The sequence below is a fragment of the Phascolarctos cinereus genome, unplaced genomic scaffold (assembly GCF_003287225.1).
Source record: "Phascolarctos cinereus isolate Bilbo 61053 unplaced genomic scaffold, phaCin_HiC Scaffold_726;HRSCAF=1367, whole genome shotgun sequence".
NCBI lineage: Eukaryota > Metazoa > Chordata > Mammalia > Diprotodontia > Phascolarctidae > Phascolarctos > Phascolarctos cinereus.
Window position 1 is genome coordinate 136206540 of NW_027556098.1, and position 13909 is coordinate 136220448.

The 13909-nt window shown below is 36.1% G+C and overlaps 1 protein-coding gene across 1 annotated transcript in view; it reads left to right on the forward strand.

The window, feature by feature from the left end:
- MAP3K2 (mitogen-activated protein kinase kinase kinase 2) overlaps window positions 1–13909 on the forward strand; it is a 107716-nt gene that overhangs the window by 28754 nt on the left and 65053 nt on the right. Inside the window, exon 2 of the mRNA XM_020967145.2 lies at window positions 8828–8897. Coding sequence (XP_020822804.1) covers window positions 8894–8897 — 4 coding nt within the window. The 5' untranslated portion in view covers window positions 8828–8893. The remainder of the gene's footprint in view (window positions 1–8827; window positions 8898–13909) is intronic.

Sequence of the window (13909 nt, forward strand, 5' to 3'; positions counted from 1 at the left end):
GCTTTTAATTGCACCATGTGTTTCTTGTTCCTCTTTGTCTTCTATGACAAAGAGAACAAACCTGATCACATTTCCACCTGATAACCAACCCTTTAAATACTTAAAGACAGCTGTTATGTCCCCTTTGAGGCATCTTTTCTACAGGCTAAAACCCCTCATTTCTTTCAGTTGCCCATAACATGGCTTGAACTAAAAGCCCTATATCCTGGTGCTGTCCTTTGGAGCAGGGATTCTTAACCTGAGGTCCATGAATTTTTTTTTAATATTGTGGTAACATTTCAATACATTTATGTTCCTTTGTAATCCTATAGATTTTATTTTATGTATTTTAAAACATTATTTTTTAATGTTTAAAAACATTTTGTGTCGATAGGCCTTACTAGACTGACGAAGGGGTCCTTGACATAGAAAAGCTTAATTCCTGTTCTAGATGATCTCCACCTTACTAATATCCTTCCTAACCCCCAGCCCCTATTTTAATTATTTTTTTGAACAAAATAAATAATTGGTGTTCCATGTATGAGGAACAGTAATAACACCAGTTTGACTGGACCAGAGGGAGCATGATAAAAAGTGGTTATAGGTTGGGAAAAAATGTTTGCATCAGGTTGTAAAGGCCTTTAAATGCCAAATAGAGGAGTTTATATTTTTTTCTAGAAGCAATAGAGAGGCACTGGACTTTATTGAGAAGAGGCATGACATGCTAAGATCTCCTCTTAAGGAAAATCACTTTGGCAGCTGGGTGAAGAATGGATTGAATGAGGAGAGGCTTGAGACAGGAAGAACAATTCGAAAGTGATTGGCATTATTCCATGTGAAAAGTGATGAGGATCTGAACTCAGTTGGTGACTGCATGAGTAGTGAGAAGGGGACAGATAGAAGAGATATTATAGAAATAGAAATGGCAAGGTTAGACCACTGATAGGAATGTTAAGAGTTGAGGATGACACTAAGGTTGTAAAGCTTAGTGCCTTCCTTGGCAATAGAGAATTTCAAAAGAGGGGTGGATTCAAAGGAAAAGATAGAGAGTTTTGTTTTGGACATGTTGCGTTTGAGATGCCTGCTTGACATAATTTTGACATGGTCAGTAGGCTTCTGCTGATGTGGAACTAGATCTCAGGTAAGAAACTTAGTTCTAAATATAGGTCTGGGAGTCATTTAAATAGAAAAGATGATTGGCCACGTGAGAGCTGATGAGGTCACCAAGTGAGGGAGTTTAGAGAGAAAAGATGGTAGCCAAGGATAGGATACACACAATTATAGGACATAATTTGGATGATGAAGCAGCAAAGGAGACTGAGAAGTAGTGGTCAGATAGGTAAGAGGAAAAACAGTATAGTCTGGTGTCATGAGAACCTAGAAAAAGGAGAATATCCAGGAAGAGAGTGGTCCAAGAGTATTAAATGCTGAAGAGAAGTCAGGAAATGAGGATTGAGTTAAGACTATCAGGTTTAGCAATTTAGAAATCATTGGTGACTTCAGAGTGAGCAGATTTCAGCTGAGTGGTGAGATCAGAAACTAGATTTCAGGGTGTTGAGAAGTGAGAATAGAAGTAGAAGCAGTGATAGTAGTAAGCTTTTTCTAGAAGTTTGAGAAAATCGGCTATATTGGACAATGACTAGAGGGGTTGGTGGGATATAATGAAAACTTTAAGGTTGGGAGACTCTTGCACATGTTTGTAAGTAGCAGGGAACAAATTAGTGATAGATTTAGATTCATAGTGGGAAGGGGAGGTGATTATGAATGCAATCTGTGGGTGAAGACTGGAAGAAATGGGATCAGGGGACTTCCAGTTCATGTGAACGACAAGGTGGCAGACTACACATTTCCTCCAGTTGCCACAACCTCTCCAAAACAGGAATTTTAATAATTTCATGTGTTTTTATGGTCTAGGACAGTCAGAATCCATAAGAAGGTTAAAACAAAACTCAGGAACTGATGCTTACTGACCCTGAGCTCTCTCAGTACCCCTCCTCTGCCTCCCCCACTACTAGGAACAGGGTTGCACTAGTAGCAGACTAAAGGACATTAAAACCTACCCTTGTACCTCATTATCCCCTCCCTCTTTCTAGTGCCATAGACACCCTTACTCTGGCTTGTGGAAGTCTGCTCAGGCCTTGACAACCATTTTGTTCTGCAGAGTTCTGAATTGCCAGTGCCCACAGGCTCTAAACTGTCAGAGGTCAAAGAACTAAGAAACAGAGGGAGTGGGACAAATCACCAGAACTGGACACTCTTGCATGTGGGGAAATGTGCAACATTCCACCAAGCCTAAGGGAAACAGCACAGCATTCAGCTGGGGCTGTTTCTGACCATCCAAAAGTCAGTTGACAGAGAGACCTAGTCTGGTGTTCTTTGAATTTTGTCTGGTGAGAGAGAAGGCTGAGATAATTTGGCTTCCAGCCCCAAAGGAAACCACAATCAAAAGGAAAGGAACCTGGAAGTGATAAGGAAAATAGAGGGGGGAGCGAGGGGAGAGACACTAAAAGTATCAAAGATTCCAAGAAGAAATCTCAAACAACTTGAATATAAACAGATAAATCAACAGGAAAAACGGCAACAGAAGGAAATATGACCTCCCTATCTAATAAATGAGTCCAGGCATCTATGAATAAATTCTGCAAAATGAAGGATAACATGAAACCACAACCACTGTTTCTGAGAGGTTTAAGAGAGAAATGAGAATTATGAGAAGAATTTATGAGCAGAAAAGGAAAAACTGGAATCTGTGGTGGCAAGACTCACAAAAGAAACAAGAGAGAACAATAGATCGGGAATGCAAATACATGGAAATGAAGAACAAGAGAAGCAAAACCCAAAAACATCAAAAGAAAATATGTTCACTGTGCAAGTAAAACATGCAGATCTCGAAGACAGAAACCATAGAAACAACCTAAGGATCATAGGTCTCCCAAAAGAACACAAGACAAAAAACTTAAACACCATAGTGAAAGAAATAATAAAAAAAGGACTGCCTACTGAACATAGAAAATGAAATCCCAATTGAAAGAATTCACAGATTGCTACCAATTAAAAAAAAAAAAAAACCAGAAAGGCAAATTCCAAGACACATAGTGGTAAAATTTAACAGTTAAAATTTTAAAACAAGAAGTTCTGCAGGCCATCTGGAAAAAGACCTTCAAATACAAAGGAAGGAGCATTTGAATAACTCCAGACTATTCCATGCCCACTAGAAAAAGGAGGAGGGAATGGAATAATGTGTTCCAGAGAAAGCATTGATGTGTAGGATGCAGCCCAGGCTGACCTAGCCTGCAAATCTGAGCTTAACCATTCAGGACAAAAGATGTATATTCAGTAATAAAGAGGAGTTGGAAACATTTTTAGAAAGAAAACCAGAACTGAAGAGATTATTTGCTTCATGAATACCCCAAAAACCAGAATTGACGGAGGAGTAACAGAATGAAAATAGAAAGACCAAAAGGACACTTCTTTCTAAAGGTTGACAAAAAGGGATAAAAGCAGAAATCTTGTAGTGGTAACAATGAACAGGTGGACAGGGAGCATTATGGACAGAACCTAGTGACATCCTACCTATAGGTGAAGGATTCTTTTGTGGGACTACATTACCACATAGGAGGGTATGTGAAAGGTGAGGAGAGAAAGGTAGCAGGGGTATAGAGACTCTAGAGTAAGTAATGTACTGGGGCAAATCAAGGGCTAGCAGTGGGGGGAAAGTGGCCTCTGTGGTCTCAGAAATCAAAGCGCCTACAGGAGAGTGGATAAGGAGGAGGGAAGAAAAGATGTAAAAGGAAAGGAAGGAGACTTGACTTTGGAGGTGGGAGGGATGAGGCCTAGGGGATTTGGTGCCTGAAAAGTCTACTTTCTGGGAGGGGCAAATGGGGCACTTGGAGGCAGAAATAATAAATAGATCCTTTACGGACCATAATGTAACAAGAATAAAAATTGATTCAGGGACTACAAACAAAAGATACTGACCAAGGGGAGACTTAACAGTGAAATCAGAAATAATAAATGGGTCAAACAACAAATCATAAAAACAATAATTATGTAAAAGAAAGTGTTAATGATGAAACAACGTACCAAAATTTTTGGGATGTAACTAAATCAATCCTCAGGGAAAATCACATCCTTAAAATCTTAGTTTAACAAAATAGAAAAAGAGAAGATTAATAAATTGACTACGGATTTTAAAAAATTAGAGAATCAACAAATAAACCTAAAATAAGTACAAAAGAGATGTTAAAAATTAGAGGGGAAATAGGTTAATTAGAAACCAAAAAACCATAGAAATGATAAATAAAATTAAAAGCTAGTTCTTTGAAAAGAGTAATAAAATTGATAAACTCTTAACTAATCTGATTAAAAAGAAGAGAGCCAAAATTTAGATCAATAAAATAGCAAATGAGCAGGGTGAAATCACAGTAAAACCAGACAAAATGAAAAAAGTGATCAGAATTTATTATTAATAATTATATGGTAACAAACTGAAAACACAAAAGAAATAGAGAAATACTTTCAAAAATATAAAATACCCAAATTATCAGAAGATATAGATCTTAAATAACCCAGTATCAGGAAAAGAAATAGAACTAGGTGTAAAGAAATTGTCAAAGGAAAAAAATTTCTGGGCCAAGAGAATTCTGTCAAACTTTTAAAGAACAGTTAGTACCCATACTTCACAAATTATTCTCAAAAATTGAGGGAAATAAAAACCACCCAGAATCTGAACAAATATAGTCCCAATACCTAAACCAGGGAAATACAAAATATGAAAAGAAAACTGTAGGCCAATATTATCCATGAACATTGACCAAAAATTTTTAAACAAAATCTTGTCAAACAGACTACAGCAATTTATGCAAGAAATCATTCATTATGATCAAGTGGGATTTATATCAGAGATGCAAGGATTATTCAATGTTAGGACAGCAGTCAACAAAAACAATCCAGCTAAAACCATACAATCATCTCAGTAGCTACAGAAAAAGCCTTTGACAAAGTACTACTCTTTTATGCTAAAAACTCCACAAAGTGTTGGCATAGAGAGACTTTTTTGGGTATAAAAAGTATCTACCCAAAACCAAAAGCAAGCATTATATACAAAGGACATATACTAGAACCTTTTTCAGTAAATATAAGAATTAAGTACAGTTGCTTACTCTTACTACTATTATTTGATATAGTTCTGGAAATGCTAGTAATCGAAATAAAACATGATAAAGGAATGAAAGGAATAAAGATAGGTAAAGAGGAGATAAAATATCCCTGTTTGCTGATGATATGTTGGTTTGCTTGGACAACACCAGAGAATGAGCAAAGGTGCTAATTAAGACAGTTAATAGCTTAAGCAACATTTCAGGCTAGAAAAGATCAACATTTCTCTATAATAATAACAAAATATATGAAGCAATAATAGAAAGGGGAATCCCATTCCGAATAACTACAGAATGCATAAAATATCTGAGGAGCAGTCTCCCAAAGCACACAAAAGACTTGTATAGATTCGATTTCTAAGCACTCCTTAAAGAAATAGCCTAAATAAGGGGCAGCTAGGTGGTTCAGTGGATAGAGCACTGGCCCTGGCGTCAGAAGGACCTGAGTTCAAGTGTGCCTTCAGACATATAACACTCACTAGCTGTGTGACTCTGGGCAAGTCACTTAACCCCAGTTGCCTCACCAAAAAAAAAGCAAAAGTAAAATAACCTCAATTCAGTGTTCATGGCAGGGCCATACCAATATAATAAAAATAACAGTACTACCAAAATTAATTTGCACTTTCACTGCTATACCAATTGAATTACAAAGGGGGTACTTTACAGAACATGATAAAATAATGTTTGAAAATTCATTTGGAAAAACAAGATCTGCAATATCAAGGGAAATGAAAAGAAGTAAAGTTGAAGGGGGATGCACTTCAAGACCTCAAACTACACTATAAAGCAGCAGTCATTAAAAGCATCTTATACCAGTTAAAGAATAGATATAGAATTGGAGGGGGGGATTAAAAGCTCACAGCAGAGAACCAAAAAAAAAAAAACTTTAAAAGGAACCACAGAAAAGCAGGGTAGCTTTGAAAATGATGTAAACATCATTGACATCCTTAGTAAGCAGTGTGAAATGGGAATTCATTTATGTGGAATCCTCTTTTCATATTGTGCTCTCTACATGGAAATGTTCTCTTTTTTTTTTGTCTTTTTTGTATTGAAATTCAAAATGAATAAAAAATTTTTAAAGTGGAAAAAAAAGAATGAGAGAGCAATAGAACACACTAAGGAAGATTCAGAAACTAGAACTCAATAATACAGCGTTTGGTAAGTAAAAAACTGAAGGGAAACTTTTTGATGAAAACTGATGAGAAAACTGGAAGGCAGCCTGGCAGAAATTCTTAGACCAATACCTTAACATACCACAATACATTTTAAATGAATATGTGACCTTAATGTTAATGATCATGCTATTTTTAGCTATTAGAAGAAAAACAGGTCATATACCTCTCACAACTATAGTAAGAAATGTATTCTGAACCAAACAAGAGATAGAGGCAATTACAAAAGAAAACAAATAACTCTGATTACTTGAAACTGAAAAGCTTCTGTATAGACAACATTTTTATATCTAGAATAAGAAGGGAAGTGGTTGAATGGGGGAAAAAATCTTTGTATCATATTTTTCTGTAAAGAGTTTGGTATCCAAGTTATATAAACAATAAATATATATAACTAATAGCCATTCCCCAATAGATAAATGGTCAAAGGATATGAACAAACAGTTCTCAAGAGAACTGCAAAATATTCACAACCAAATGAAAAAATTCTCCAAATCTTTAATAATGAGAGAAATGCAAATCAAAACAACCCTAAGATTTCACCTTACATCCTACAAATTGGCAAAAATGACAACAGTCAACAGGGGCTATTGGAAGATATGCATACTAATACATTTTTAGTGGAGCATTTTGGGTAGCAGTTTGGAATTACACAAATAAAGTGACTAAAATGCCCATACACGTTGAACCAGCAGCTGTTATTGGGCTTTTGCCCCAAGGAAGCCAACGATAAAGTCCCCATATATCCCTAAATATTTATAGCAGCACTTTATATGATAGCTAATAATTGGAAACAAAGTAGATTCCCATCAGCTAGGGAATAGTTAAACAAATTGTAGTACCTGAGTGTAATGGAATATTACTGCACCATAATAAATTATGTGTGTGATGAATACAAAGATGCATAAAGAGATCTATATAAATTGATGCAGAATGAAGTAATCAGAGCCAAGAAAACAATATACACAGTAAGTACAACATAAATGGAAAGAATGACACACCAAAAGAACAGAAAGTAAATGTAACAAAATTATGAAGAACAAGTGGGACTTGAATGAAGAAATATGAGAAGATACCACTAACATACTCCTTGGTGGAGGTAGGAATTCCATAGATGTTACATGTTGCACATGTGTAATCAATGTGTCAATCAGTTGTGCTGACTTTTTTTTTCCTCCAAAAAAATGCTGTTTTTCATATGGCATGACTTGAGGGGAGGGTAGAAGAGAATACGTGGTATGCCATGTTAATGTAAAAAACAAAATATAAATAAAAACATTTTTAAAAAAAGAAATGGGATTGGGGCATATGTAGACAGGTTGATTATGAAGGTATGGGCTAGCTCATCATCAGAGATCATAATAGGAAAGGCAGAAAAGAATGGAGTTTTGAGATATGGAGTGGGAGAGAAGAGGGGTTCATAACAAATGGTTTCTATTTTCTGTTAAAAAGTATCTGAGAGGGTGGAAGAAATAAATGGTGGTATTGAGAATGTGGAGAGAGAAGAAAAGTTTTGAAATAGCCATTGTGAAGAACAGGGTAGAACATCAGTTATGGAAGAATCAAAGGACTGTTTTAATTAAGAACCAGTTGAATTTATGTCACATAAGTTTGTAAGGAATCCAGTTTCCTGAGTTGTTTGGCTTTTTCCAGCTCTGTGCAGCAGCAGGTGATTAAGATAGTACAAGTCAGACAGATGGTAGGAATAATTCAGGGTTGGCATTTGACAAGATAAGGATCACAATAAGATGAGGAGGAAAGAGATTCAGTAGTAAAGGATATTGTAGAGTTTAATAAAAGGGTCAAGATTGGGAATAAAGATACAGTGGAGGAATGATTTAGTAGAAAAGTATTGAATAGAGAAGACATTGTAAATTATGGTGAGGAAGAAGAACAGATTTAAGAAAGATAAGGCATAAGGAAAGATAAAATGGCATTTGATACAAAGATATTTTTCTACTTGACAGTTTCTCTTTTTCTTCTCCTGAATGAGCAGCAAGGGAAATCAACAAGTATTTATTAAGTTCCTGTTATGTGCCAGGAATTGTGCTAAGTACTTTACAGATATTATCTTGTTTGATCCTCGCAGAAACTCTGTGAGGTAAATACTATTATGATCCCCATTTTATAGTTCAGGAAAGTAAGGCAGCCAGAGTTGAAGTGACTTGCCCAGGGTCACTTACCTAGTGTCTGTGGTCAAATTTGAATTCAGATCTCCCTAGGTGATTTAGGTATCAGTAAATAAAGTGCTGGGCTTAGAATCAGGAAATCATGAGTTTAGATCCTGATTCAGACACTAACTTGACTCTGGGCAAATCTCTTAAACATTATCAGCTTCAGTTTCTTTGTCTATAAAATGGGGATGATATATGATAGTACCTATCTTACAGGATTATGAAGATCAGTGAGATAATATATGCAAAATACATTGCAAATCTTAAAATGCCACATAATTGTTGCCTATTGTTACTTTTAAAAATATATAATAATTATTAAAATGTTTTTCCTCCTTTTTTAAAGGAATTTAAAGAATGCTGATGGGAGACCCATTTTCCTAAAGAACAATTTGTCAAGCTGGTTGCCACTATGGGTAAGTTTATACCAAAACCAGAGCATGGTTAACTTTAAATTAAAGAAATAAATTTCCTGGGTCAGAGGTAGGGGGTATTATTAAGTGATTTTGAAAATTTGTTGTACAGACATTTATCAAGTATTGGAGTAATATATTCAGTTGTGTTGCAATTACTCAACATATATTTACGGAGTACTCCTAATGTCAGTCACTGTTGGATGCTTGTTATATTAGTCCTGAAGGGAGATTAAAAAAAAGGGGGGGTGAAAGAAATGCCTCTTGTAATCTAATATGGAAAAGTCAAAAAAACACAAACAGACATAAACAGCACAGATATAAGACAATATTCGTAAGTACTGTGAGGAAATACTTGAGTAATTTGAACTGGATGATGTGATTAGTTAGACATTGGAAACATGAAAAAGGAACTGTACAGTTTAAAATGTAGAAACAGCAGTCTCCTAGCCAGAGGTAGAATATACCTAACAAGTGTAGAATGAGTAAGAATATATTTTCCTGGAGTTTTGTATACCTAATCAGAAAGACTTTAAATTAAAGGTGAAGAGGGAGAAAGAAAACTGCCTATGTACATCCATCAAGCCAGATGCCATAGGGAATGGCTATAAAGTAGAAGAATAGCATTTGAGACACCTAGAAGCTAATAGACAAAATTCAAGCAAGAAGCAAGTTGTAAAACACATGGCATCAAGTGACTGTATATAAAAAGCACAATGTTTATAGACCCTTCAAAATCATACTAATTTTACTTCATTATTACTCTGACTTGGTAGGATCTATGCTTGGAGTGTGCTTCTGAATCAGTATACTGTATTTAAATGAAACAAAGTAGGTAAAGGGGGAGAGGGGAGTATGGTAACATTTTATTTGCATCATTATCTCATTTGATTTTCAAAACAACTCTGTGAGGTTAGTGCTATTATTATTACCCATTTTACGATGAGGAAATAGATTTAAAGAAGTGACATGAATTGCCTAGGGTCACACAGTATAAATGTCTGTGCTTCCTGGCTCAAAAGTCCTGTGCTCTGTCCATTATGCCACACTGCCTTTTATTCCATATTAAGATTTACTCATGTGCTCAAGAAATTTAGGGACCAGATTTGGGAAATAATAAAGAGCTTTTGTGTGAAAATCAGCAAGAATTTTGTAATGGGAATATATTGCAGATGCCACCTGAACAGAAAGAAGAGATAGATAATAAGCAGAAGCATGATAGGAGATGTCAGTATTTGTGTGAATATCTACCAAAAGCAGAGCAGCTAGTAATTGTTTGGTCATTTTATTTGTGTCTGACTCTTTGTGGCTCCCTTTGGAGTTTTTCTCAGCAAAGATACTGGAGTGGTTTGCCATTTCCTTCTCCAGCTCATTTCTCATCCTCCAGATGAGGAAACTGAGTCCAGCAGTGTTAAATGATTTGCCCAGGGTCACACAGTTAATAAGTATCTGAGGCTGGATTTGAACTCAGGTCTTCTTGATTCCAGGCCCAGCACTCTATCCACTGCACCACCTACCTGTCCTCAGCTTTAATGTTAATTTCATTTTTCTAAAGGTAGAGCAGCCAGCAAAGAGAATATATCCATTCTGGAGTTGATTTTCACCAATAAGGGATAACTGGTTACTCCAGTGGAAATTATAGGTAACTTGGGGGTAAATGTCCACTCCCTTTTAGAGTTTGTAATAGAGAAGAAGAGGAAGGCCAGGCATAGTCTGCTATGTATCCTAGATTTTTGAAGACCAGACTTCAAGTGCTCCAAAAGAAGAATAGTTAGGTAAGATAGAATTCTAGAACACTAAAATTCTCTAAGGAAAATCAGCCCAAGAAGAATGGAAAGCTCTTGAGAATTAAATTCTGAAGAGACAAATAGAAGCAATTCTTATGATAAGAATGCAGAGGAGTTATCTGAAAAGATCATTGTGGATACACAGAAAACTCACCACCTAACTTAGTTTTTAAGAAGATGTAATGAAGGGGAAAGCAAGGGCAAATAACAGAGGCAGAATAAAAAAGCATGGAATGATTCTGTAGGAATAGTATCAGAAGTGCTCAGAATGAACTATAGTTGAAAATGAAAGCTAGAAACAAAAAAATGTTGAGGAAAAGAAAAAGATCTGTAAGAAAAAGTAGGAGACAGCTAGATGGTGCAGTGGATAAAGCTCTGGCCTTGGAGTCAGGAGGACCTGAGTTTGAATCCGGCCTCAAACATTTGACACTTACTAGCTGTGTGACCCCGGGCAAGTCACTTAAACCCAATTGCCTCACCAAAAACAAAAAAGAAAAAGGACCATAGCTGAAATGAATGAGACAATTATAACTAACAATAGAAGGTAAAACTGCTTAATTCGTATTTTGCTTTTTTTGTCTCTTCTAAGGAGCATGGGCTACAAACTAGAAAGAACAGAAGAAAAATGTCCAAAATAGAGAATTGATAGTCTAGATAAAAAAGAGAGAGAGAGAGTAGAAAAACCTCCTAGGTTTCTTTGATATTCAAATCAATTGAAATGAACTGAATCTGCAAGTACTGAAATAATTGATGGATGCGATTGAATTATTGACAAATGATGTTTTAAAGATTATAGAGAAGGAAGAAGTACTGCAAGACTAGATAAAGGTAAGTGGTCTTTCAGTTTTAAAAAATAAAAAAGAGAATGGAACCTACAGACTGAAGGACAGTTACCTGAATTCTTATGCTTAGCAAAATTCTGGAAGGTATTTGTTAAAAAGATGGTTAGTGAACATCTAGAAAAAGAAGTGGTTATCACAAAGCCCATTGTGACTTCATCAAGAAAAAGTCATGCCAGAGAAATCTTAATTCCTTTTTTTTTTGTCAAGATTATTAAACAGGTAGATCAAGGGAATAATATAGAAACAGTTTGCCTGGATTTTAGCAAAATATTTAACAGCTTTTTTATGGACAAGATAAAAAGTTGTGAACTAAATCTCTGTACTGTTAGGTAGATTCAGAAATGGTTGAATAGCCAAAGCTAAGTGTAACTCCTAATGGTTTGATATTATCCTTGGGAGGAGGTCTCCAGCAATGTGCCCCTAGGGATCTGTGCTTGCTCCTGTAGTGTATAACATTATTATCATTTCCTAGGTTAAGGTCATGGAGAGTTTGCTTATCAAATTTGCAGACATCATAAAACTGGGACAGATGCAAACAGTGGATAGTAGGATGCAGAAAGATCTTGATGGGGTAGAATATTGGCTGAGTCTAACAATGATATATTTATCCTTACAAAATTTTAAGTCCTTCCTATGTACTTGGATTTTTAAAAAAAAATCAACTTCACAGATAATGAAGGGTAGGATGTAACTAGACAACAACAGTTCCTCTGCAAAAGATCTGGGGATTTTAGTAGGCTGTAAGCTCAATATGGGTCAGTAGTATAACTATGGTAGCTCCAAAAGCTTATGCTTTCTTAAGCTACATTAAGAGATATTCGGGGTCCAGGACCAAAGAGGTTTTAGACTACTGTTCTTTGCCTTGGTCAAGCCACATCTGGAATATTGTATTTGGTTATGGACAGCACAGCTTAAAAACTACTTTAGCCCTCAATCTAGTCCAGCGTTTATTTTAGAATTGAACAAACTGAGGCCCCGAGAGGGTGAATTCAAACTTGCCAGAGGTTACACAGATTTTCCAGCTGTATATTCAAAATACTTTCCAACTACAATCAGTCAATCAGCAGGGGCATTTTTATTTTTACAGTTTTTTTAGTAAACTACTTTTTTTTTTTTTTTACAATGTCCAGGCACTGTTCTAGGCCCTCGGGATATGAAGTTAAAGATGAAACAGCCCCTGCTCCCAGAGACTTTACATTAGGGGGAAGACAGCATATATATATTTAAATACATACAAAATAAAAATAAATACAAGAGGACACTAGCAATTGGGAAGGAGAAGGAAAGGCTTCAAATAGAAGGCAGCATCTTATATTAGTCTTGAAAAAAGTAAGGAATTCCATGAGGTAGCGATGAGAAGTAGGTGAGGCATGGTGAAACAGCCAGGCAAAAGGCATAGAGATAGGAGATGGAGTACCTTGTGTAAGGATACATAAAAAGGACAGATCTGTTAGATCCTAGAGTGAGGGAAGCAGGAAGTAGTAATATGCGATGATTTTAAAGGGCTTTAAATACCAAATAGAGAAGTTTATATTTTTCCCTAGAGGCAATAGAGAGACATTGAATTTTATTAAGACCGCTTCTTAGTGAAAATAACCTTGGCAGCTTTGTGAAGAATGGATTGGAGTGGGGAGAGGCTTGAGACAGGAAGAACAATTAGGAAGCTATTGGCAATAAGAAATGATGAGGATCTGAATTCAGATGATGACTGCATGAGTAGTGAGAAGGGGACAGATAGAAGAGATGTTATAGAAGTAGAAGTGGCAAGATTAAACCACTGATAAGAGAGTGAGGAGTTGAGGATACTATGGTTGTAAATCTTAGTATCTTTCTTGGCAATAGGGAAGTTCAAAAGAGGACCAGGTTCAGAGGAAAAGATGAAGAATTCTGTTTTGGACATGTTGCATTTGAGGTGCCTGCTGGACATAATTTTGAAATGGTCAGTAGGCTTCTGCTGATGTGGGACTAGATCTCAGCTAAGAGACTTAAGACTAGATATATAGGTCTGGGAGTCATTTTCATAGAGAAGATAATTGACTACATAGGAGCTGATGCAGTCACCAAGTAAGAGAGTGTAGAGACAAGATAGTAGCTGAGGACAGAATACACACAATTATAGGACATGATTTGGATGATGAAGCAGCAGAGGAGACCAAGAAGTAGTCAGATAGGTAAGAGGAGAAACAGTATAGTCTAGTGTCATGAGAACCTAGAAAAAAGAGAAGAGAGGGTTGGTCAGCCATATCAGATGCCATAGAGAGGTCATCAAGTCAGTGAAGCATTTAAGTGCCTACTAAATGCTCGTGCTGATGATACAAACACAGTTCCTGACCTCAAAGTATTTACAATATAATAAGGTAGACAACAGGCAAACAACTATATAAAA